The following is a 22605-nucleotide window of genomic DNA, read 5'->3' on the forward strand; positions in this document are numbered from 1 at the left end:
TGGTAGAAGGATTGGCAGTGATTGGAAAATTTTTGATTGGCTGGAATTGGATGAGCCAAATTGATAGTGGGAGATGCCTGATGTAGTGGGATGGCAACTCTGCCATCCCTCACAAAAACGGGGGCAAATGAGCAATAGTTATGGGGTTTATGGCAGTGTAAGCTCGCCGAGGGAGGGTTTGGATAATGTATAGGGACCTAGAGATTGACCATAGGTAACTGGAGATTTAAGTAGCGACATTGGACAGGTAGTGGGGACATAGAGAGGGTAGTTGGATTATAATGATGAGGGAGCGCAATAGTTAAAAGGGGCGACTGGGAAGCGCAAGTTTCAGAGGGGAGTCGGTAGCTTAGATGATGCCGTGTGAGTGAGAGTATTGATATCGAGCAAATGAGGAATTGCGGGGCAATGCTCGGGAGGTGATTGTGAGTTGTATTGAGCATGGAAGTGTATGGACAGCGTATGAGGAACAATTGTGATTGTGCATTGTATGGAATGATTGAAGGAGCCTTGGAGGAAGGAGGATGCAGGTGGCACCAGGTGAAATTGCACAGGTGTGCAAGTGAACAGGTGTATGGAGCAGTGCATGAGTGAGTAATTGGTGATTGAGTGTTGTGTTAAGCAAATGGTCCTGGAGGAAGGAGGGTGCAGGAAGCACCAGGTGTAATGGCACAAGTGTGCAAGTGAACAGGTGAGCATGGTTGTATGGAATAAATGGTCTGGAATATATGGAGTATGGAATGGATGGTGTGGAGTGAGTATGGTGGAAACTGTGGAGTGGAGTGGATGGTGCGAAGGTGTGTATGGGGAGGATGGACCCCATCACGAATACCCGGGGAGGGTAGTTTAAGAGTTAGGTAGAGGGAGTAGGTAAATTGTGGTTGGATATTGGCGTCTGTGGTGCGTGTGGAAGAATGGTGTTTGGATGCGTGCATTAGTGACGTGGAAATGGCTGGGCGTGTGGCCTGTTAGTGTGTGTAGTTAAATGGGCACTCCGCCACTGTTAGGATGTCGGCCAGGTGAGGCCGCAGGTGGGCTCTGGGAGCCGTTAGAGTTGTGGATGGGGCCCGAGGATCCGGAGGACGGACCCGGGTAGCCCAGTGCCAGAGGGCACCGAGTGGGGAGAGCGCCAGAGGGCCTTCCCCAGTTAGATAGGTTAGGGATGGAGCTAGGTAAGCTCGGGTGGCAACTGCAGTGGTGGAGGTGTGCAGGTGTGTAGACCTGCTGGGAGAGCCACACGACCCAGTCCTGAAATTGTGCAAAGGCACAGGAAGTTGAATCGGGGGAGTGAGACCCCAAATTGATGAAGCACCACAGTTTGGTCAATAGGAATTTGGTTCTTAAAACCGCATAGAGTAAGATGGCCAATAGATTGGCAGGGAAAGACCCCGGGTAGTGTAAAGTGTGTTAATGTCATTTAGAAGGTAGATAGGATTGGAATCTCCTCGCACCATCGACATCCACTCACCTGAGGTGACGAAGCTCCACACCATGCCATGGTTTGTTGGTTTTATTATTTTTGTGCAAATGTTTGGATTGTGAGACGCATCATGACGTGGGTGTGACATTGTGCTGATGTTCCATCTCTTCCTCCTTATGAGGATTGATGATGAATTGGTGAGGGCAAATTTTGGTCAGAGGGATTGTGGTGACGAATTTGGTATATGGGAGATATGGGGAAGACGTGACGGTAGAGACGAATTGTAAATTGTTGTAAATATGGGGTAAAGGCAAGGGTAGAGTAGGTAACAGGGGGGGGGGGGTGACGTACGGTAGGGATGAGCTTTTCTCCACTCAGTCTCCAGACGCACCTCACCTTGCATTGCCTTATTGATGTGTGCCATTGTGACCTTACCCTTCACTCACCTGCCCTCTCTGTCTTCCTTCCCCGACCCATGGATCGTGCTCTCTGGGCACCGAGGGTGCGTGCGAGAGTCCGCGATTGTGAGCCCGAACTCTCGCGACCACAGCTGCCTGCATCGATGCACAACTTATGGACCACATGTCTGTAGCCGAGCACCACGTATGGACCCCACGGGTTGGGGCATGGCCCCTCTGCTGGAACCGGCCATGATGGCCCGAGATCTTGCTGGCGGACCTCGGTAACATTGCATACAGGTGAACCACCCCTAGTCGGCCCCTGTGGGCCCTAAATAAAAAAACACAATGGACACGTTCTGTGCTTGTTATTATTATGTCCAAATAGGCCGCCAGCAAGAAGAACATGAAGAAAGACAACATCTGGAAGAACATTGGCCAGCAGAGGGAGCCGAAGAGCAAGAGCACCAGGGGTTTGTGTTGTTTATTATGAACTGTGGTGACTGTGCACTGACTGGTGCGTTTTTTGGTGCTTTTTGGTGCTGGTGCGTCGATGCAGCGCAGGCTGTCTCCCCCCCCCAAAAGAATAATCACAGGTCCTGGGTTAGTTTTGTAAATACCATTAGCGTCAATTGTAAATAATGCTCCCCACCGTTCATGTGTAGTTTTAAGACAATTCCACCATTCAGTTAGCTGTGGGCGTAAATCTGTTAGGCAGGGTGCAATGCAGCAGGGGGACATACTTATTTGTGTTTTAAAACTGTCACACTCAGGGTCAGGTTAAATGTAGAGGGAACTACACCTACGTGCCACACGAAAGTTAAAGTTTTATAGGCCCGGGGCGTGCCTTGGAGGATGAGGGTGCAGTGTTGTGGATTTGAGAATTGTTGTAAATATCACCCTCTGTAAGTGTAATGAATTCCTTGTAAATATCTCCGTTTTGTGTGTAAAGGTCAAAGGTCGTCCTCTTAGTTACTCCATATACATACACGTAGGCCACCATATACCCTCCTAAATAGTTATTTCCTTATAATGTGTATTAGTTGAAGGCTGTGTTTCCCATTAGTTGACTCTGCATTGCATCAAATTGAAATAAGGTAGAATCCCCTGTCTAGTGCAAAGCCTCAATTGCCAACTGCATTCGCCCTCCATTGAACACGCGGTCGGTTCGGAGAAGAAAGGCGTGTCTCCACCTCGTCATAGGAAGGAGGAGTGAGCCAACCCCGATTAACCAACCAAGGACGAGGGGTTTGGCTTGAGAGGGCGGCGAGCGAACAATCGGGGAGGTTCGCGAAGGTTCGAGGGTGTGGCCTATATAACCCGCGGCGGGACGCCCCCACAAGAGAGATGAGTCCTTGGAGAGCACGCGACGCACCTGAGGAAGCATGCCTGAGCTTTGAAACCATCGCAGCTTTGAACCACCGCAGCTCTAACCATCGCAGCTTTGGGCTTTGACGGCAGCTTCGACCGTGGCCGCGAAGGAACGCGCCGTGCAAAACGGATCGAGAAGGGGCGGCGGCTGCTCACTCCCGGCCCGACCGTGCTCCGGTTCCAGTTGAACCTTCCTCTCCTTCCAGCCAATCGTTCCTGCCTTCATCCCCCATTCGTGTGAGTCTGATTGTCGTCTGTTTTGTGTGTCTTGTCCTGGGGTGTAAGTAAGTTTGCATAGTATAAGCTAGTAATTGCACTGTGTCTTCTGGTCCTTCCATCCTTCTGTAAATTGTTTTCTTAATCTTCCTTCTCCTTGGTTCTTTTGATTGTGTAAATAATAGTTAGTAATAAATCATATTTGTATTTCCTACCTTCGTTCTTCTTGTTCATGCTCGTCCGGTCGTCTTTGTGATTTTCCCATTGAAAACCTGTGGCGCGATTTTGGCCAACGTTCAGGATCGGGTTAGTCTCTGCTAATGGTTCGTGCCGCGGTTGCTAAACCGCTCGGCAATTAACATCTGTCCGCGGTCGCGAACGATGTTGCGCACCTGCCTCTCCGGAGGGAGTTTGTGCAGCTTCAGGACCACGTCGGTCAGTCGTAGACGAGGGGATTAATCCCCCCTCGATAAGGGGGAAAGAGGCCGACGGAGAAATCCGCAACAATATATATATATATATATATATATATATATATATATATATATATATATATATATATATATATATATATATATATATATATATATATTGTTGCGGAGATGAGGATTGTATTTTTTTGATTGTGTGCTGTACTATTATTATTATTGGTTATTCTGCGCCCCCCTACCTCCGGAGCTGTGTAAAGGTGAAAGGGCATCCCATAATTAGTCCACAAGCATACACGTCAGCCAAGTAATAGAATACCCCTGTTGATAGTTATCTCTTATTCTGTGTTCTAGGGTAAGGCTATGTCTCCCATTAATTGAAGTACTCCATTGCACCAGTGAAAGAGAATAGATCCCCTTTCATTCCCATCCCCAAAACCTCCATTTCCTATCACATCCCCTTTCGTCATTGCTGAGCCCTCGATTTTCAATTACCTCCCCTCCAATAACCACCATTGACCACGAGGCTCGAGTCGGGGAAGAAAGGCGTGTCTCCACCTCGTCATAGAGGGGAGGAGGGGCGTGCCCGCCCGTCGTCATCCAGGGCGGAGCCCGAGGGTCGCGCGACCAACCAGGGCCGAGGTGAGCACCCCGATGGGCGTGTCCAAAACGCCGGCGGCTTAATCGCTGGAGGCGCTATAAAAGGCGCGCACGGAAGTGAGTCGTGAGTTGGTCTGAGTTGGTTGAGAGTCGGTCGTCAAGTGGAGAGTGGTGAAGAGTCAGTCAGTAGAGTCGGTGGTCAGTTGGTTGCGTTGGTTGCGGTGAGGAGTCGGTGGTGGTGGTCAAGTGGTTGCGTTGGTTGCGGTGAGGAGTCGGTGGTAAAGAGTGAGGGACCAAGAAAGAGTTGAGGGTTTGGACCAACGAGTCAGACAAGTCCTGGGACCGCAGCGGAGGCCGCAGCAGCAAGAACACCCAACAGCCACTTGGGGCCTGAACGGCGGTTTGGAGCAGGGCCGAAAAGGAACGGCGGCTGCTAAACACGCCGGTTGAGCTGCAGGACCCCCTTGGACCTCCCTCTCCCTCCAGCCATCCACCTCCTGCCTTTCCATCCTTCTTGTGTACGTGAGTTTGTTTTGTTTGTTCTGTCCCTGCGTATTTAATTAAGTCTGTAGGTAAGCTAAAATTTGCACTGTGTCACCTGCGTCTTATGTGTTGTAAATAAACCTTGATTGCTCCTTTTTGCTTGTGTAAATAATAAATCCAATTACTCTTCTGTCCGTCTTCTCGTTTTATTCCTTTTCCTCTTTGCATGCGTCGTTTTCGTCTTTTCCCTCATTGACTAGCTGCGGTGCGATCCGGCCAACGTTTAGGTGGAATCGGGTGAGTCGGGGATCCTGTTAGGTCGCGGTAATACACCACCGCTCGGTCATCATAACATCTAAACCGCGATCAGTAACAATTGGTGTCTGGGAGTGAGATTCGGGGCCCGAACCAAATTTTAAAAAAAACATCTAGAAAAAATTTGGTCAAAATTTGGAGCGGACGAAATTTGTTTTGTTTTAAAGCAAAACCCGAATTTTGAAATCGCGCCATGGCTGGTCAAGGCGACGGGATGCCGGTGGGAGAGATAGACGGGGTAGAATCGACCCAGGACCTAGGGGAAATGTATGTGGATGAAAGGGAGGAGGAGAGCAATGAGGAGGCGGTTGAGGGGGTATCAGGCGCACAAAATGGCGTCCTCGCGCACGTGGGTGTAGCGGCACCAAATTTTGCCGCGCCCGCAACCGCAGCAGCGCCGCTGGTGGATTTGAACCTTTTTATGATGCAAATGAAGGCCCTTATGGAAAAGAATAGTGAGCAATTGGGAGACCAAATTAGAGGTTTGAAAAGCAGTATGGGAGAAATGGGGGGCCAAATGGGAGAGATGGGGCGCCAAATGGGGGTAATGAGGGACGAAGCGAGGGGTACCGGTGAGGGGTTAGACAAGAAATTTGGGAAGTTAGACAATAATTTTGAGGAGTTAGACAATAATTTTGAGGGGTTAGACAACGGGATAAAAGAGGTGAGACATGGGTTAACGGGGGTGGAAAATAGAATGGCTGCCCAGGAGAATGAGATAGAGGGGATGAAAAATGGGTTAATGGGGCTAGAAAATAGGATGGAGGACAAATTGCGGGAAATAGGGGAACAATCTGCCAGGGAAATCAAACGAATGGGAAACCAGATAGAGGAGGTGCAAATCGGGTTAGAAAGTAAACTGGATGCTCAGAGGGATGAATTGGGACAGATGAGGGTGGCATCTACAAAAGAGATGGGGGAGATGAAAGAGGAGATACGACGAGGTGTGGGTGAGGAGGTCTCGGGGCTACGCGAGGAGGTAAAGCGAGGTGAGAAGCGTATGGAGAAAGAGGTGAGAAATAATACGGCAAAGTTACAAGGGGGAATAGAAGATCTGACGGAGGAGGTGGAACAGCTGACGGAGGGACAAAAAGAACTAGTGGAGCAGGTTCAAAGGAACACTGCAGTACTCGGACGGTTAAAGGCGACACAAAAAGAAATTAAAAACGAATTAATAGCGACGCAGAGGCAATGTCAGATGGTACGTGAGGAACTGACAATGAGGGTGGACGAGGTGACAGAGATAATGGAGACAAAGGACCGGCAGGTGAGGATGCACATAGAGACGGTCACGGTAGCCTTAGAGGACGAACTTGAGGAGACGCACCGAGAAATAAAAGAGGTTAAACAAAAATTAGAGGAAGTGGAGGAAGAGGTGAGTGAAATTAAGAAGAGACGGACAGAAACTAAGAGAGAAATCCAGGAGGAGGTGATGGAATATGTGCAAGGTCGGTGCTCAACTCATGATGTGATGCTCACTAACCAAATAAAGAGTTTGCAGGTGGCAAAGGAGGTGCGACGACGAGGTACGGAGGTGAGTGGCAATGTATATGATGTGAGGAAAGCTTCAGTCGGCTTGGGGATTGGTTTGGATCCGGGTGTTCGTGAAAGGCCGTTGGTGAAGTGTGCGACAGGTCTGGTGTGCGAAAAAAGAGGTGTGCGAGAATGTCCGACCATGGGGTGTGTGAGGAAAAAGTGCACGCCAAGGAGTGAGTGTGCCGTCAAGAGTGAGTTGGTGGAAGCGCGTGTGCGAGGGGGTACATGGAAGCGCGGTGTGGTAAGTGTTACGGAGGAAGTAACGAAAGAGTGTGCGCAAAAGGATGCGCGAGAAAGGTGTGTAACGGACGGGTGCATGGGGAAAGCGCATGCTGTCAAGAGTAAGGGAGAATGCACGCCTGTGGTGAGTGTTACAGCGGATGTAACGGGAGAGTGTGCGCAAGAAAGGTGTGTAACGGACGGGTGCATGGGGAAAGCGCATGCTGTCAAGAGTAAGGGAGAATGCACGCCTGTGGTGAGTGTTACAGAGGATGTAACGGGAGAGTGTGCGAAAGAGTGTGCGCGAGAAAGGTGTGTAATGGACGGGTGCATGAGGAAAGAGTGTGCCATCGAGAGTAAGGGTGAGTGCGCTGTCGAGAGTGGAGGTGAGAGTAGTGAGAGTGACACGTAGCGTGAGTTGGTTGTGGCAGGTGAGCGAGGATGTACACCTGGAATGGAAGGATGCACACCTGGAATGGTAGAGCGTGAGTGGGAATGCACGCTGGAATTGGTAGTGAGGCACGTGGTTGGGTGTGCGGGTGAGAGCACACCTGTGATTGTCACAAAGGAGGTGACCGAGAAAGGGGCGCGAAGAGGTGTGTTGGTGAGGTGTGCGAGCGACGAATGTGTGCCAAGGTGTTCGGTGGTCAGGTGTGTGACCAAGTCGGTGAGCGGAATGAGGGTACCTGGGTGTGTAAGGAAAGGTATGAGGAAGCAAGGGGTAGCGTATGCATGTAAGCATCCAGGTGAAGCATCGACGGTAACCGGGTTAGAGGTTAGAACGACTTATAGCCGAATCGGGCCCTCGGTGCGCGTCGGGCAGCTTCGCGTGCCGCGAGAACCAGCGGGGATCCGAACCACGGCGGTTTCGAAAGAACCGCCGTACGCGATCCACGCTGTGCCTCACTTGGAACGGCCGCGTCCGGGCTCCACTAGGCGGAGCGGGCAGCCCGATAGGAAGGGTCGTCATGGCGACCACTTTCTACTAAGACGTGCCGGCAGGTCGAGATCGGGATATTGGATGGCTCCACGCTGAGGTGGTGCGTGGGATCTCGGCACGGGTAAGCCCCCGTCCCTGCACCGAGTGCCGGACGCATCCAGCCGCCGGCACCAAAGAACCCGCGTTCATTGCTCGGCTGTACGAAGCCGGGCTGTAGACGTGAATTGGCGCACCGAGAGGATGTAATAAGTAGACGGGTGATGAGGATAGTGTTTTGGCCCCGAAATTAGAAAAAGGCAGATGATGGGTAGAATTGGCAGTAAATGGAAAATTTTTGAATTGGTTGGAATTTGGACGAGCAAAATTGATAGAGAGACCCCCGATGTGGTGGGATGGCAAATCCACCATCCTTCACAGAGTGGGGCAAATGCGCTATAGCTTATGGGGTGTATGGCAGTGAAAACTAGCCCGGGTGGGTTAGGTTATATTGATAGGGATCTAGCGAAGATGACATTAGGTGACGTTAAGGTTAGTTAGTGACCGATACCTGTAGTGGGGACGCAGGTAGATTAGTGTGGATAATAATGACGTGGGAGCGCAATAGTTTAAAGGGACGACTGGGAAGCGCAAGTTTCAGAGGGGAGTAGTTAGCTGAGATGATGCCGTGTGTTTGAGGATTGAACAGGTGTGATTGCACAGGTGTGCAACTGAACAGGTGTGTGGAGCAGTGTATGAGTGAGTGATGGTGATGTGTGTTGTATTGACCAACTGGTCCAGGAAGAGGAGGAGGGTGCAGGTGGCACCAGGTATGATTGCACAGGTGTGCAACGACAGGTGTATGGAATAAATGGTATGGAGTATTGGAATGGATGGTCGTGGAGTGAGTATGGTGGAAATTGTGGAGTGGAGTGGATGGTGCGAAGGTGTGAATGGGGGAAGAGTGGACCCCCATCACGGATACCCGGGGCGGGTAGTGTAAGTGTTAGGTAGAGGGTACAGGTAAATTGTGGTTGGATATTGGCGTCTGTGGTGCGGGTGAAAGAATGGTCTTTGGATGGGTGCATTAGTGTTGTGGAAATGGCTGGGCGTGTAGCCTGTTAGTGTGTGTAGTTGGTTTGGGCACTCCACCACTGTGAGGATGTCGGCCAGGTGAGGCCGCAGGTGGGCTCTGGGAGCCGGTAGTTGTGGATGGGGCCCGAGGATCCGGAGGACGGACCCGGGTAGCCCAGTGCCAGAGGGCACCAAGGGGTGACAGAGCCAGGAGAGGGCCTTCCCCAGTTAGTTAGGTTAGGGTGAGGAGCTAGGTAAGCTCGGGTGGCAACTGCAGTGGTGGAGGTGTGCAGGTGGGTAGACCTGCTGGGAGAGCTACACGTCGCAGCCCAGAAATTGTGCGAGGGCACCGGGAGATGAATCGGGGGAGTGAGACCCCAAATTGAGAAGCACCACAGTTTGGTCAATGGGAATTGGTTTTTAGAACCCATAGTGTAAGTGGCCAATGGATTGGCAGGGAAAGACCCCGGGTAGTGTAAAGTGTGTTAATGTCATTTAGAAAGTAGTTAGGATGAAGTCTCCTCGCACCATCTGCATCCACTCACCTGAGGTGACAGGTACTCCGCACCATGCCATGTTTAATTATTTTTGATGCAAATGTTTTGGAATGTGAGACGCATCATGACGTGGGTGTGACATTGTGCTTTGTGTTCCATCTCTTCCTCCTTATGAGGATTGATGATAAATTTGGTGATGGCAAATTTTGAAGTAGAGGGATTGTGGAGACGAATTTGGTATAGGGGAAATATGGGGAAGATGTGACAGTAGTGACGAATTTGTAAATGTGTAGATTTTTGTACATATGGGGTAAGGGCAAGGGTAGGGTAGGTGACAGGGGGGTGACGTACGGTAGGGACGAGCTTTCTCACTTCGCCCTCCGTACGCATTTCGCCTTGCATTGCCTTATTGATGTGTACCCTTGTGACCTTACCCCTCGCTCAATTGTCTTTCCCCTTTTGTCTCCCACATGACCTGTGCGCCATTGGGTGCCGAGGGGAGCGTGCGTGGGTCGGCCATTGTGCGCCCGAAATTCCCAGAACCAGCTGTCTGCATCGATGCACCACATTATGGACCACATGGGTTGGGGCATGGCCCCTCTGCTGGAACCGGCCATGAGGGCCCGAAATCTTGCTGGCGGACCTTGGCCACAGGGCACCGATGCCCCACAGGTGAACCACACTAGTCGGCCCTGTGGGCCATAAATAAAATAAATAAAAAGGACACATTGGGTGCAAGTTTTAATACAAATAGGCCGCCAGTAAGCAAAGCAAAAGAATGACAACATCTGGAAGAACAAATAATAATCACCAGCAGTGGGAGCCGAAGAGCAAGAGATCACCTGCAGGGTTAGGGGTTGTTTGGTTATTTTTATTCATGAACAGTGATGACTGCACCGATTGGTGCTTGAGGGTGCTTTGGTGCGTTGTTGGGTGCTTTAATGGTGCATTGATGCAGAGCAGACTGTCTCCCCCCCAGAAAGAACAATCACAGGTCCTGGGTTAGTCTTGTAAATAAAAGTAGCGTCAATTGTAAATAATGCTTCCCACCGTCAGTGTATAGTTTGAAGACCATTCCGCGATTCGGTTAACTGTGGGCGTAAGTCTGTTAGGCAGGGTGCAATGGAGCAGCGGGACACATTTATTTATGTTTTAAAACTGTCGCACTCAGGGTCAGGTTAAAAATAGAGGGAACTACACCTACGTGTCACACTAAAAATAAAAGTTGTAGGCCCGGGAGGGGGCCTAAGAGGAGGAGGGTGCAGTGTTGCGGAGATGAGGATTGTATTTTTTTGATTGTGTGCTGTACTATTATTATTATTGGTTATTCTGCGCCCCCCCTACCTCCGGAGCTGTGTAAAGATGAAAGGGCATCCCATAATTAGTCCACAAGCATACACGTCAGCCAAGTAATAGAATACCCCTGTTGATAGTTATCTCTTATTCTGTGTTCTAGGGTAAGGCTATGTCTCCCATTAATTGAAGTACTCCATTGCACCAGTGAAAGAGAATAGATCCCCTTTCATTCCCATCCCCAAAACCTCCATTTCCTATCACATCCCCTTTCGTCATTGCTGAGCCCTCGATTCCTAATTACCTCCCCTCCAATAACCGCCATTGACCACGAGGCTCGAGTCGGGGAAGAAAGGCGTGTCTCCACCTCGTCATAGAGGGGAGGAGGGGCGTGCCCGCCCGTCGTCATCCAGGGCGGAGCCCGAGGGTCGCGCGACCAACCAGGGCCGAGGTGAGCACCCCGATGGGCGTGTCCAAAACGCCGGCGGCTTAATCGCTGGAGGCGCTATAAAAGGCGCGCACGGAAGTGAGTCGTGAGTTGGTCTGAGTTGGTTGAGAGTCGGTCGTCAAGTGGAGAGTGGTGAAGAGTCAGTCAGTAGAGTCGGTGGTCAGTTGGTTGCGTTGGTTGCGGTGAGGAGTCGGTGGTGGTGGTCAAGTGGTTGCGTTGGTTGCGGTGAGGAGTCGGTGGTAAAGAGTGAGGGACCAAGAAAGAGTTGAGGGTTTGGACCAACGAGTCAGACAAGTCCTGGGACCGCAGCGGAGGCCGCAGCAGCAAGAACACCCAACAGCCACTTAGGGCCTGAACGGCGGTTTGGAGCAGGGCCGAAAAGGAACGGCGGCTGCTAAACGCGCCGGTTGAGCTGCAGGACTCCCTTGGACCTCCCTCTCCCTCCAGCCATCCACCTCCTGCCTTTCCATCCTTCTTGTGTACGTGAGTTTGTTTTGTTTGTTCTGTCCCTGGGTATTTAATTAAGTCTGTAGGTAAGCTAAAATTTGCACTGTGTCACCTGCGTCTTATGTGTTGTAAATAAACCTTGATTGCTCCTTTTTGCTTGTGTAAATAATAAATCCAATTACTCTTCTGTCCGTCTTCTCGTTTTATTCCTTTTCCTCTTTGCATGCGTCGTTTTCGTCTTTTCCCTCATTGACTAGCTGCGGTGCGATCCGGCCAACGTTTGGGTGGAATCGGGTATCCTGTTAGGTCGCGGTAATACACCACCGCTCGGTCATCATAACATCTAAACCGCGAAGAGTAACAATATATATATATATATATATATATATATATATATATATATATATATATATATATATATATATATATATATATATATATATATATATATATATATATATATACATATAAAGCAGTAAAGTATGTTTGTTTGTTTGTCCTCTTATAACTCGAGAACTACTCATCGCAGAGCAAAACCAAAGGCATATTCGGAATCAGTACGTCTCAGAGCAACTACAGCACACCTTAAAATTTAGAAAACTTCGCGTTTTAAAATAATGACGTCATCAGCGTATTTCGGAACGTTAATTTTTCAACTTCATATTCGGAATCATTACGTCCCAGAGAAACTACAGCACACCTTAAATGTTTTTTAAAACCTTCGGGTTTTAAAATTATGACGTCATCAGTGTATTTCGTAACGTTAATTTTTCAACTTTGACGACAATGACTTCCGACTTCCGGGTTCGGAATGCGGGACCAATGCCATTTGACAGGGAATAAAAAATAAATGCGACATTAAATTGACGACAATGACTTCCGACTTGACTTCCCCCTCCCCCTCCCCTCCCCCCACCCGCTCCCCTCCCCCCTCCCCCTTCCCCCTCCCCTCCCCTCCCCTCCCCTCCCCCCTCCCCCCTCGCCCCTCCCCCTCCCATCCCTCCCCCTCCCCCTGCCCCTCCCCATCCCCCCCTCTTCTCCCCTCTCCTCCTACCCCTCCCCCTCTCCCCTCTTCTCCCCTCCCCCCTCTTCTCCCCTCCCCACCCTCTCCTCCCCTCCCCCCCCATTCCCCCTCCCCTCCCTTCCCCCGCCCGGCAATGCCGGGTACTTCTGCTAGTATATATATATATATATATATATATATATATATATATATATTGTTGCGGATATGGGATTTACATCCATCCATATCTGCTTGTAAATATTCCCCTATTTCCTCAATACTTCCCAACTCTCCCCAATCCCTCATTCCCTAGTCCCACTTTCTGTAAACAACACTCTGTAGACCCGACCTCCCCCTATTTCCCCCCATTAAATGTCGCATCCAGGTCCACCGCATCTCACGTAGACAACTATAGGACATCTTGCTAGTTATTCTTAGTCTATGTCAGTTAAGGATTCGTTTCCATTTATTCTGACCCTTCGTTGCACCAGAATGTGATTGTATGGCACCGTTAGGAAGTTTAGGACCTCCCAATACCTCCCCGCAGCTCTTCCTCACAGTTCTCAGTAACAACAACAACAACAACAACAACAACCACGAGCGCAGGGAGTGCGCGGCCCCTCACTCCGGCTTGGTTGGCTTGGTTTGGTTGGCCATGTGCTCGACGGGGTTAACAAACAGGGGCTCCCTGTCGGCCCCTCGTCAAGGGCGGAGCCCGGTAATCCCCGCACCCAATGGAAGCGGCGGACCGGCCCCCAGTTGGGGCGGAACCAACCAGCCGAGGGCGTGTCACTCCCCGTTGAGCATGCGCAGCAGAGGGAGTGGTGACGTCAGAGATGCGCGCAGAGCTGAAGGAGAAAGGACGCACCCTCCGAGCGCCGAGAGACCTCTGCCATTAAGAAAGACCTCCCAAAGACTGAGCTGTATCCTGTCCCCGAGCCAAGGTGCACCTTGTGCCATCGGTCTACCTGCCATCAATCCCTGTGTGAGTCAGCCTTGTCCGTATGTCCGTGGTCTGTCTAGGACTAAGTAAGCCAGTTAGATAAGCTAATCTTTGCACTGTGTCACCTGCTGTAAATAACCTTGACTGCTCCTTTTCGTTTGTGTGGTATAAATAATAAATCCTGTCCTCTTCTGTACGTCTTCGTCCTCTTCTTCCTCTTTCCATTCGATCGCTTTAGAGTTTTCCCCAATTGAATATCTGTGACGCGATTTGGCCAACGTTCGGGGTAATCGGGTTAACTGTACGAACACGGCAGCCATTCCGCTCGGTCAAGCAACATCTTTAGCCGTGTCCGTAACAATATATATATATATCTATATATATATATATATATATATATATATATATATATATATATATATATATATATATATATATATATATATATATATATATTATATATATATATATATATATATATATATATATATATATATATATATATATATATATATATACATACATACATACATACATATATACACACACATGTTTATATATATTAACAAAAAATTAAAAAAGTAGGCCCCTCCTCCCGTACTAACACAATTGTTTATACACCTCCCTGTTCATTCGTTCTCTGCTCACTTAGCTGTCAATCTCCTATTTTCTTCTGTTCCTGCTTCTAAACCTGTTCTGGAATCCTTAATCCCCCTGAGGAATCCTTCATGCCCTTCATCGAAAATCACAAGAAACTCATTTTGCAATAAATGTTCTTTTTCCAAAAAAACTGCCAAAACTGCCAAAATGAAACTGAAACTGCGAAAATCAAGACTCTGCTCACCTTCACTCTTTCATTCCTCTTTTCTCCCGCCTCTGAAACAAACTCCCTCTCTCTTCAATCCCACTCCTCCTTCGAGGTCTTTAAAATAGCTTTTCACCTCCATCTCTTATCTTCCCCCATCCAAAACCTTGATATTTTCTACCCCTGTTCACCCCAGATCCACATTTTTGAAATACAGACTTCTTTCCTTGAAGTTCTAGCAGTGTCCATTTGTTTTATACCTCTCCCACCCCCCCCCCCCCTTCCCATGCCTCTGCCCCCCAAGCTCTCTCCCTCCCACAGATCTCCCGATGTGCCTGTTCTCTATTGTTGTACTTGTGTGCTTCCCTCTCTCTCCCCATCTTGTCTCCCGCTCCCTTTATTATATGTTTTATGTGTCCATTTATGTTTTTTTGTGAATAATGTTAGCTCTTACACGAGCCTCGATCTGGTATACAAAAAAAAAAATACTTTGAAATAATAAAAAAAACTCTCAGAACAGTATTATCACAGCTGAATAGTGACCCCTAGTGGTGAGATCAGCATAGCCTCGTATAATGCTGATTTTTTTTTGCTCTTTTTCGTCGTGTTATTGCACACTACTCCTTTCCTATTCCATCTCTTGGCACTGCATGATGCGCATTGAAAGGGAGGACTCGGTTTTCACTCTGCTTGTTTGTTTGTTTTCTTGTTTGTTTGTTTGTTTTCTTGTTTGTTTGTTTGTTTTCTTGTTTGTTTGTTTGTTTTCTTGTTTGTTTGTTTGTTTTCTTGTTTGTTTGTTTGTTTCTTGTTATCTTGCCAAAACGAAGTTTTTGCAAGATGTATCAGTCAGCTTGTATGTTTGTTTGTTTTTTATCTTGCCAAAACGAAGTTTTTGCAAGATGTATTAGTCAGCTTGTATGTTTGTTTTTTTGTTTGTTTTTTTGTTTTTTTGTTTTTTTGTTTTTTTGTTTGTGGTTAATCATTTTTTTTCCACGTTTAGATCACTCTGTAGACCACAGTTATTATTGGAAACTCCTGTAACTTCGCATATCAGAGTCCTATAGAGATACCCTTCAGCACACAAAATTTTGAAGGTCAAGGTCAAAGGTCAAGGTCACTTTGTGGTCAATCATGGAGGTCGACGAAACCCTTATTTTTTGAGTAACTTTGATCGGATCGTCTCCAAACTTCATGGGAATCTAGTATATGGTCCGGCGCTCAGCTGATTAGTTTTTGGTGGCGATCGGCCTTGACCTTCATGGTTAGCGCTGGAGGTCGAAAATTATTGACCCCAAGGTCAAATGTTGAAACCCTTATTTTTTGAGTAACTTTGATCGGATCGTCTCCAAACTTCATGGGAATCTAGTATATGGTCCGGCGCTCAGCTGATTAGTTTTTGGTGGCGATCGGCCTTGACCTTCATGGTTAGCGCTGGAGGTCGAAAATTATTGACCCCAAGGTCAAATGTTGAAATCGTAGGTACCATATCTTCGCATATCTTCGCATGTAACTTCGCATATCAGAGTCCTATAGAGATACCCTTCAGCACACAAAATTTTGAAGGTCAAGGTCAAAGGTCAAGGTCACTTTGTGGTCAATCATGGAGGTCGACGAAACCCTTATTTTTTGAGTAACTTTGATCGGATCGTCTCCAAACTTCATGGGAATCTAGTATATGGTCCGGCGCTCAGCTGATTAGTTTTTGGTGGCGATCGGCCTTGACCTTCATGGTTAGCGCTGGAGGTCGAAAATTATTGACCCCAAGGTCAAATGTTGAAATCCTTATTTTTTGAGTAACTTTGATCGGATCGTCTCCAAACTTCATGGGAATCTAGTATATGGTCCGGCGCTCAGCTGATTAGTTTTTGGTGGCGATCGGCCTTGACCTTCATGGTTAGCGCTGGAGGTCGAAAATTATTGACCCCAAGGTCAAATTTTGAAATCGTAGGTACCATATCGAGTAATACCTCATATGAATGCCCTTGATGAGTGCTTCCCAGATCTGTAAACAGTTTGACGCTATGACGTCATTTGATGACGTCATGACGAAAAAACGGAATTTTCATGAAAAAATTATTTCCTCAGTTCTCATCAAAATCTTTCAATATTTCATGTGCGTTGGTCATGAAGACATACTATTCACCATACGAAATTATTAAGGTCAAGGTCAAAGGTCAAGGTCACTTTGCGGTCGCTTTAGACATTATATAAATGACGTCATTTGGTGACGTTATAAGGCAAACACGTATTTTTCAAGGTCACTCTCTAGAACGATTATCATCGGAATATCTCGTGGGCAGACATTCCTCAAAGAGTCGCTTCTAGTGGATAGCAGTTCTGTTCACCTCAGTGTGACCTGAAGCAAGTCACTCATGTTCACATTTTGGCAAGATACGGTTCACCCTGTGGGTGACATATGTTCATTTGTTTTTTTGTTTGTGGTTAATCATTTTTTTTTCACGTTTAGATCACTCTGTAGACCACAGTTATTATTGGAAACTCCTGTAACTTCGCATATCAGAGTCCTATAGAGATACCCTTCAGCACACAAAATTTTGAAGGTCAAGGTCAAAGGTCAAGGTCACTTTGCGGTCAATCATGGAGGTCAACGAAACCCTTATTTTTTGAGTAACTTTGATCGGATCGTCTCCAAACTTCATGGGAATCTAGTATATGGTCCGGCGCTCAGCTGATTAGTTTTTGGTGGCGATCGGCCTTGACCTTCATGGTTAGCGCTGGAGGTCGAAAATTATTGACCCCAAGGTCAAATTTTGAAATCGTAGGTACCATATCGAGTAATACCTCATATGAATGCCCTTGATGAGTGCTTCCCAGATCTGTAAACAGTTTGACGCTATGACGTCATTTGATGACGTCATGACGAAAAAACGGAATTTTCATGAAAAAATTATTTCCTCAGTTCTCATCAAAATCTTTCAATATTTCATGTGCGTTGGTCATGAAGACATACTATTCACCATACGAAATTATTAAGGTCAAGGTCAAAGGTCAAGGTCACTTTGCGGTCAATCATGGAGGTCAACGAAACCCTTATTTTTTGAGTAACTTTGATCTTATGATCTCCAAACTTGGTGGGTATATAGGGTGTGGTATGGCGCTCAGCTGATTAGTTTTTGGTGTCGATCGGCCTTGACCTTCAAGGTCATTTTGAAGGTCATTCAATTTTGACCAAAAGGTAAAATAGACAGATGCAGGGGCAAGATACGGTTCACCCTGTGGGTGACATATGTTCATTTGTTTGTTTGTTTTTCTTGTTTGTTTGTTTGTTTTCTTGTTTGTTTGTTTGGTTTCTTGTTTGTTTGTTTGTTTTCTTGTTTGTTTGTTTTCTTGTTTGTTTGTTTGTTTTCTTGTTTGTTTGTTTGGTTTCTTGTTTGTTTGTTTGTTTTCTTGTTTGTTTGTTTGTTTTCTTGTTTGTTTGTTTGTTTTCTTGTTTTTTTGTTTGTCCAGGCGATATATCAGCCATCCTTTGAGCTTGGAAGCTGGATTTTTGGCACAAGTGAGCACGTGCTTAGGAAAAAACGGTATTTTTTATTTTTTGATTAATTAATTAATTAATTAATTGATTAATTATTATCGATTTATTAAATACTTATTTATTTCCTTTCTCATATAGGCAATATCTGAGGCACCTTTAGAGCTAGGGCGCTGATATTTGGACACGACATTGACCAAGTGATTTGGCTGTAAAGGGCATTATTGATTTATTCATTAATCAATTAATTAAATAATTAGTTGTGGATTAATCAATTACTTATTTATTGATTAATCAATTATTTAATTGATTTTTTCAAAACGTTGCAGCTTCAGATGAAACACTGGTGGTTTCGGTATGCTATTAGCCAATTGATTAAGAAATTAATTATTTTACAATTCTAATTTATTTATTTTAAATACGCAATTAATCATTTAATTATTGTGCACCTCTCCCTCCCAGTACCGTCTCCATGTGCTGCACAGCGGCAATGCCACGCACTGGAGGATATGTTATTTATTTATTTGGCATGTGGGTGGTGTCCTTTGACTGCATCGATACTTGCTCAATTATGGTTCAATATTAATCCCTCTTTGTGAGATGGTTTGACCTAGTTCTGTCGGCTGTTTAAGGATTCCCCTTGAGTGTGTGAGCGCCATTTTTATGGCGTCGATGCAGTGTCGACTTTCGACGGACATAGCCTTCTTGGTTTTGTTTGGAGTCTCTTGGTACATGTGTTTACCAATCTGGTGGGTCTAAAGAGACGTGAGGAGTAATTCCTTCACAGGAGGAGACATGAGAATACTTGTTTCGTGCTATTCTCTCCAGGCAATTAATTTCAATGCACCACATATTTACCCTGCGCTCGTGAAGCGAAAAGCGGGGTTAAGCATTCAGCTATATTCGTGCCGTGTGCCATATGCCGTGTCCCGTACGTGTCTGCATTTTAAAAATTCATTTTCCTGGAAACCGTTGGTCCGATTGACACCACAGACGCGCCTCCACCTGTATAATTTTTTTATTCATAATTATGATGTCATAGTTCACGTGGTATGGACGCCATTTGGGAAAAACGTTACACCTCTATATCTCCCAAACTGCTCAATGGAACAAATTGAAACATGGCTCATTGTCAAGTACTCACCATGGGGAATAAGAAATGTTAATGATGATGTCATCGGTGCCTTATTTATGACGTCATTATTCGACAAGTACAACACATATCTGATCATTGTGAATTTTTTTTCAGCAACTGTTGGTCTGATTGGAACGAAATTTTCACCATAGGAACGCCTCCACATGAAGAATATTTTAATGATAATTATGACGTAATAGGTCATGTGGTACAGGCGCCATCTTGGAAAAACCGAAAAATGTTGCACCTCTATATCTCCAAAACCGCTGCATGGAAAAAAATTGAAACATGGCTCATTGTAAAGAACTCCATATGGGGAATAGGTGTTGTTAACGATGACGTCATTGGTGCCATAATTATAACGTCATAATTCGACAGGGACAAAGCTTAGTCTGATCAGTTTGAAATGTATTGAGCGTGATCTATGCAACAATTATATTTGAGAATATAAATTGATGATGTCATCGCTCACGTGGTCTGGCAGCCATATTGGATCAAAGGAAAAAAATGTTCAAAAACAGAAGAGTTGGCTCGCAACAAGTTGACTGCGCAGGGTAAGTATTCTATGAATACCATCTAGTTTCCTTCTTTTCTACCTTTGAGCTTTTCTTTCAACCTCTGAGCCTTTTCTACATCTAGGACTTCTGCCCTTTGTTATTTTACTCTTTCATGAGCCCCATAAAATGATTCTAATTTGAACAGTGTATCTATATCAACGACAAAAAAGTAAAAGAAACAAAGTGTATATTATTAACAACTCCCCCAGTAAAAGCCACTTGTGTACCCACCTTGTTCTTAATCTCCTCGAGCCAGCCATAAGGGGAAAATATGTCAGAATCTCGACGGTATGTCAACGTCAGATTGAACATCCCTTCAAGGTGTTCAGTCTTGGCATTTGGTGGAGCCTCCAGACTCATCCACACCCATTGTTGGTCTGGTCTTCGTCCTTTTGGCAAGTCGTTTCTAAGTGCAATTTTCAAATACAACTAAATTACAGTCGTTGATCTTCCTTCAAATAGTATCTTTCTTTATAAACATATTGCAGTGGTGAAATTAGTAATCAGGTATTCACTTTGAGTTATAAGTTTGTCACTGAAGAAAAAGTAGAATCGGCATCTTTAACAAATTTATTTGAGTTTTCCAAACATACAAATTTAGCAGGGTTAATCTTACTAAAATTCACCAAATGTCCGTCTGTCCGTTCGAAGGTACCGCAAAAACGGCTGAACCGATCGCAACGATATTTTGGGTGGGTATTCCCGGGACCCCTGGGAGTAAAATAGGCTATATTGTTTTTCCAATTTTTCCAATTTTCCAATTTTCCAATTTTCCAGTTTTTCCAAACACGATGGAATAATATTTACCGATATGAACAGTGATGTGGCTTTTATTGAAATTCTACAAATACTGTTTAGATTTTGATGACATTTATGAACATGCCGCGAATGCGGAAGTGGACAGATGACGGCAATGCGCGGGTTTGATAATATCCAAATGCAACCGTCATTCAATCGTAATGTTAAATCGTTAAACGTTAATCGTGTTAATCGTTTTGTTGAAGTATCAATTGATGATTGGAATTGAGTGAATACAATTACGATTTTGAATTCGTAATTGTATTCACCCAACCGTATGGAACTTCACATCAGGATTTAAATATTTGTTTATGTCACGAATGTTGTTAGAAGTTTATTTTTTATATTAATGTTATTTAATTTGTGATTGGAGTTATGCTGTTTGGAATGAAAAAAGAGATATCGAGTTTCATCGATATCGAGATATCGAGAGATACTAAACCACCAGTGTTTCATCTGAAGCTGCAACGTTTTGAAAAAATCAATTAACTAATTGATTAATCAATAAATAAGTAATTGATTAATCCACAACTAATTATTTAATTAATTAATTAATTAATTAATCAAAAATGCCCTTTACAGCCAAATCACTTGGTCAATGTCGTGTCCAAATATCAGCGTCCTAGCTCGATATCGAGTAATGCAGCAATGCAGCAGTCAATCTAGATCCTTATATGTGCTTTTTGGAGTTTTGGAGTGTCACATACTGACATTTATGTGTGCTTCCACTCAGTTCTCAGAGGCGATACCTCTTAGAAAAATTGGGGCACCAAATATTGCCATAATGTGTTGGTTAAGTTCTTCACCCTTGTTGGTCTACCTAAGGTCATACAGTCTGATCTGGGATCAAATTTCATGTTAAAACCTTTTCAACAGGTTTTGCATCAGTTGGAGGTGAAACCGGTTAAGTCAAGTGCCGAGTCACAAGGTGCCATAGAAAGATTTGTAGGTGATACCACGCCAGTAAAACAGCATCCATTTTGGATGAACCCCATCAAGTTGGAACATCTTCATTAGTAGGTTGAATACTTGCTCGAGAATAACATCATTGGAACTAATGACAGTGAATGGAGTTCACCCTACATCCTGCGACCCAAGCCAGGTGGTAGTTACTGTTGTTGCACTGATTTGAAACGGGTCAATGCAGTGTTTAGAACCGACTCTTCTTCAAACCATAGGATTGCTAATCGCAATGACAGGATCGGTCAAGCTAAGTTTGTGAGAAAGTATGGTTTATTGAAAGGGTACTGGCATATTCTTCTTCCTGAACGAGCAAAGAAAATATCTGTTTTGTGACACCGGACTTTACCAGTATAAAGCTCTTCATTTCAGCCTCAAGAATGGCCCCCTTCCTTTCAACGCCTCATCAATGACCTTTCCTTGAAGACAATGTCATCATCCATTCCATGACTTGGGAAGATCACTGAAAGAGAATCCATGCTTTCTTTACAAGACATACTCATGCCAACTGACCATAAATCTGGTAAAATCAGAATTTTTTATAGCACGGATTGTGTTCTTAAATAATTGTGTGGGTCAAGGTCAGGATCAGCCAGTGAAAGCAAAGGTGGGAGCAATTGATTGGTACTTGGCAGCACCGAAAATCAAAAAGGACCTCATGAGATTCCTGGGTATGGCTGGATGGTATTGGAGATTTTGCAAAAAATGTATCTGATGTTATTGTCCCTTGATGAATCTGCTCAAGAAAAAGGCAAAATTTGTATGGGTTGGCGATTATCAGGCGGCATTCGACAAAGTTAAAGCCATACTTATGAGTTCTCCAGTTATTGCGGCACCAAATTGTCAGAAAAACTTCAAATTAGCGGTAGATCCTGGCGATGTGGGGACTGGTGATGTTTTGCTACAGGAAGAAGATGAAAAACAAATATCAGAGATTGATGAGATGGAGCTTGTCTTTACCAGAATTCAACTTGGAAATTAGACACATAAAAAGCAAGGACAATGTAATTGCAGATGCACTGTTAAGATCTGAGTAACAAGGATTGTTCCTATAGTCTGTTGGAAGTATTACTGAGGGTAATATGTATTTTTGGATTTCTGAATGCTACTCCTGGAAATATTATTTTTTATTATTATTATTTTATTATTATTAAATATATATATATTATTTTTTCTGAATGCTGTGAAAATATTATTTTTTGTTGTTTGTATTTCATGGGGTGTACTTACTTTTTCCACATGCGAAATTT

General features: G+C 45.4%; 1 protein-coding gene across 4 annotated transcripts in view; it reads right to left on the minus strand.

Moving 5' to 3' along the window:
* LOC137417146 (alpha-(1,3)-fucosyltransferase 7-like) overlaps positions 1 to 22605 on the minus strand; it is a 96163-nt gene that overhangs the window by 51702 nt on the left and 21856 nt on the right. For all 4 annotated transcript variants that reach the window (XM_068102935.2, XM_078774827.1, XM_078774828.1 and 1 more), the window contains one exon: positions 19829 to 20003. In XM_068102935.2, coding sequence (XP_067959036.1) covers positions 19829 to 20003 — 175 coding nt within the window. The remainder of the gene's footprint in view (positions 1 to 19828; positions 20004 to 22605) is intronic.

Source organism: Myxine glutinosa, chromosome 3, assembly GCF_964187855.1.
Source record: "Myxine glutinosa chromosome 3, kmMyxGlut1.1, whole genome shotgun sequence".
NCBI classification, from domain to species: domain Eukaryota; kingdom Metazoa; phylum Chordata; class Myxini; order Myxiniformes; family Myxinidae; genus Myxine; species Myxine glutinosa.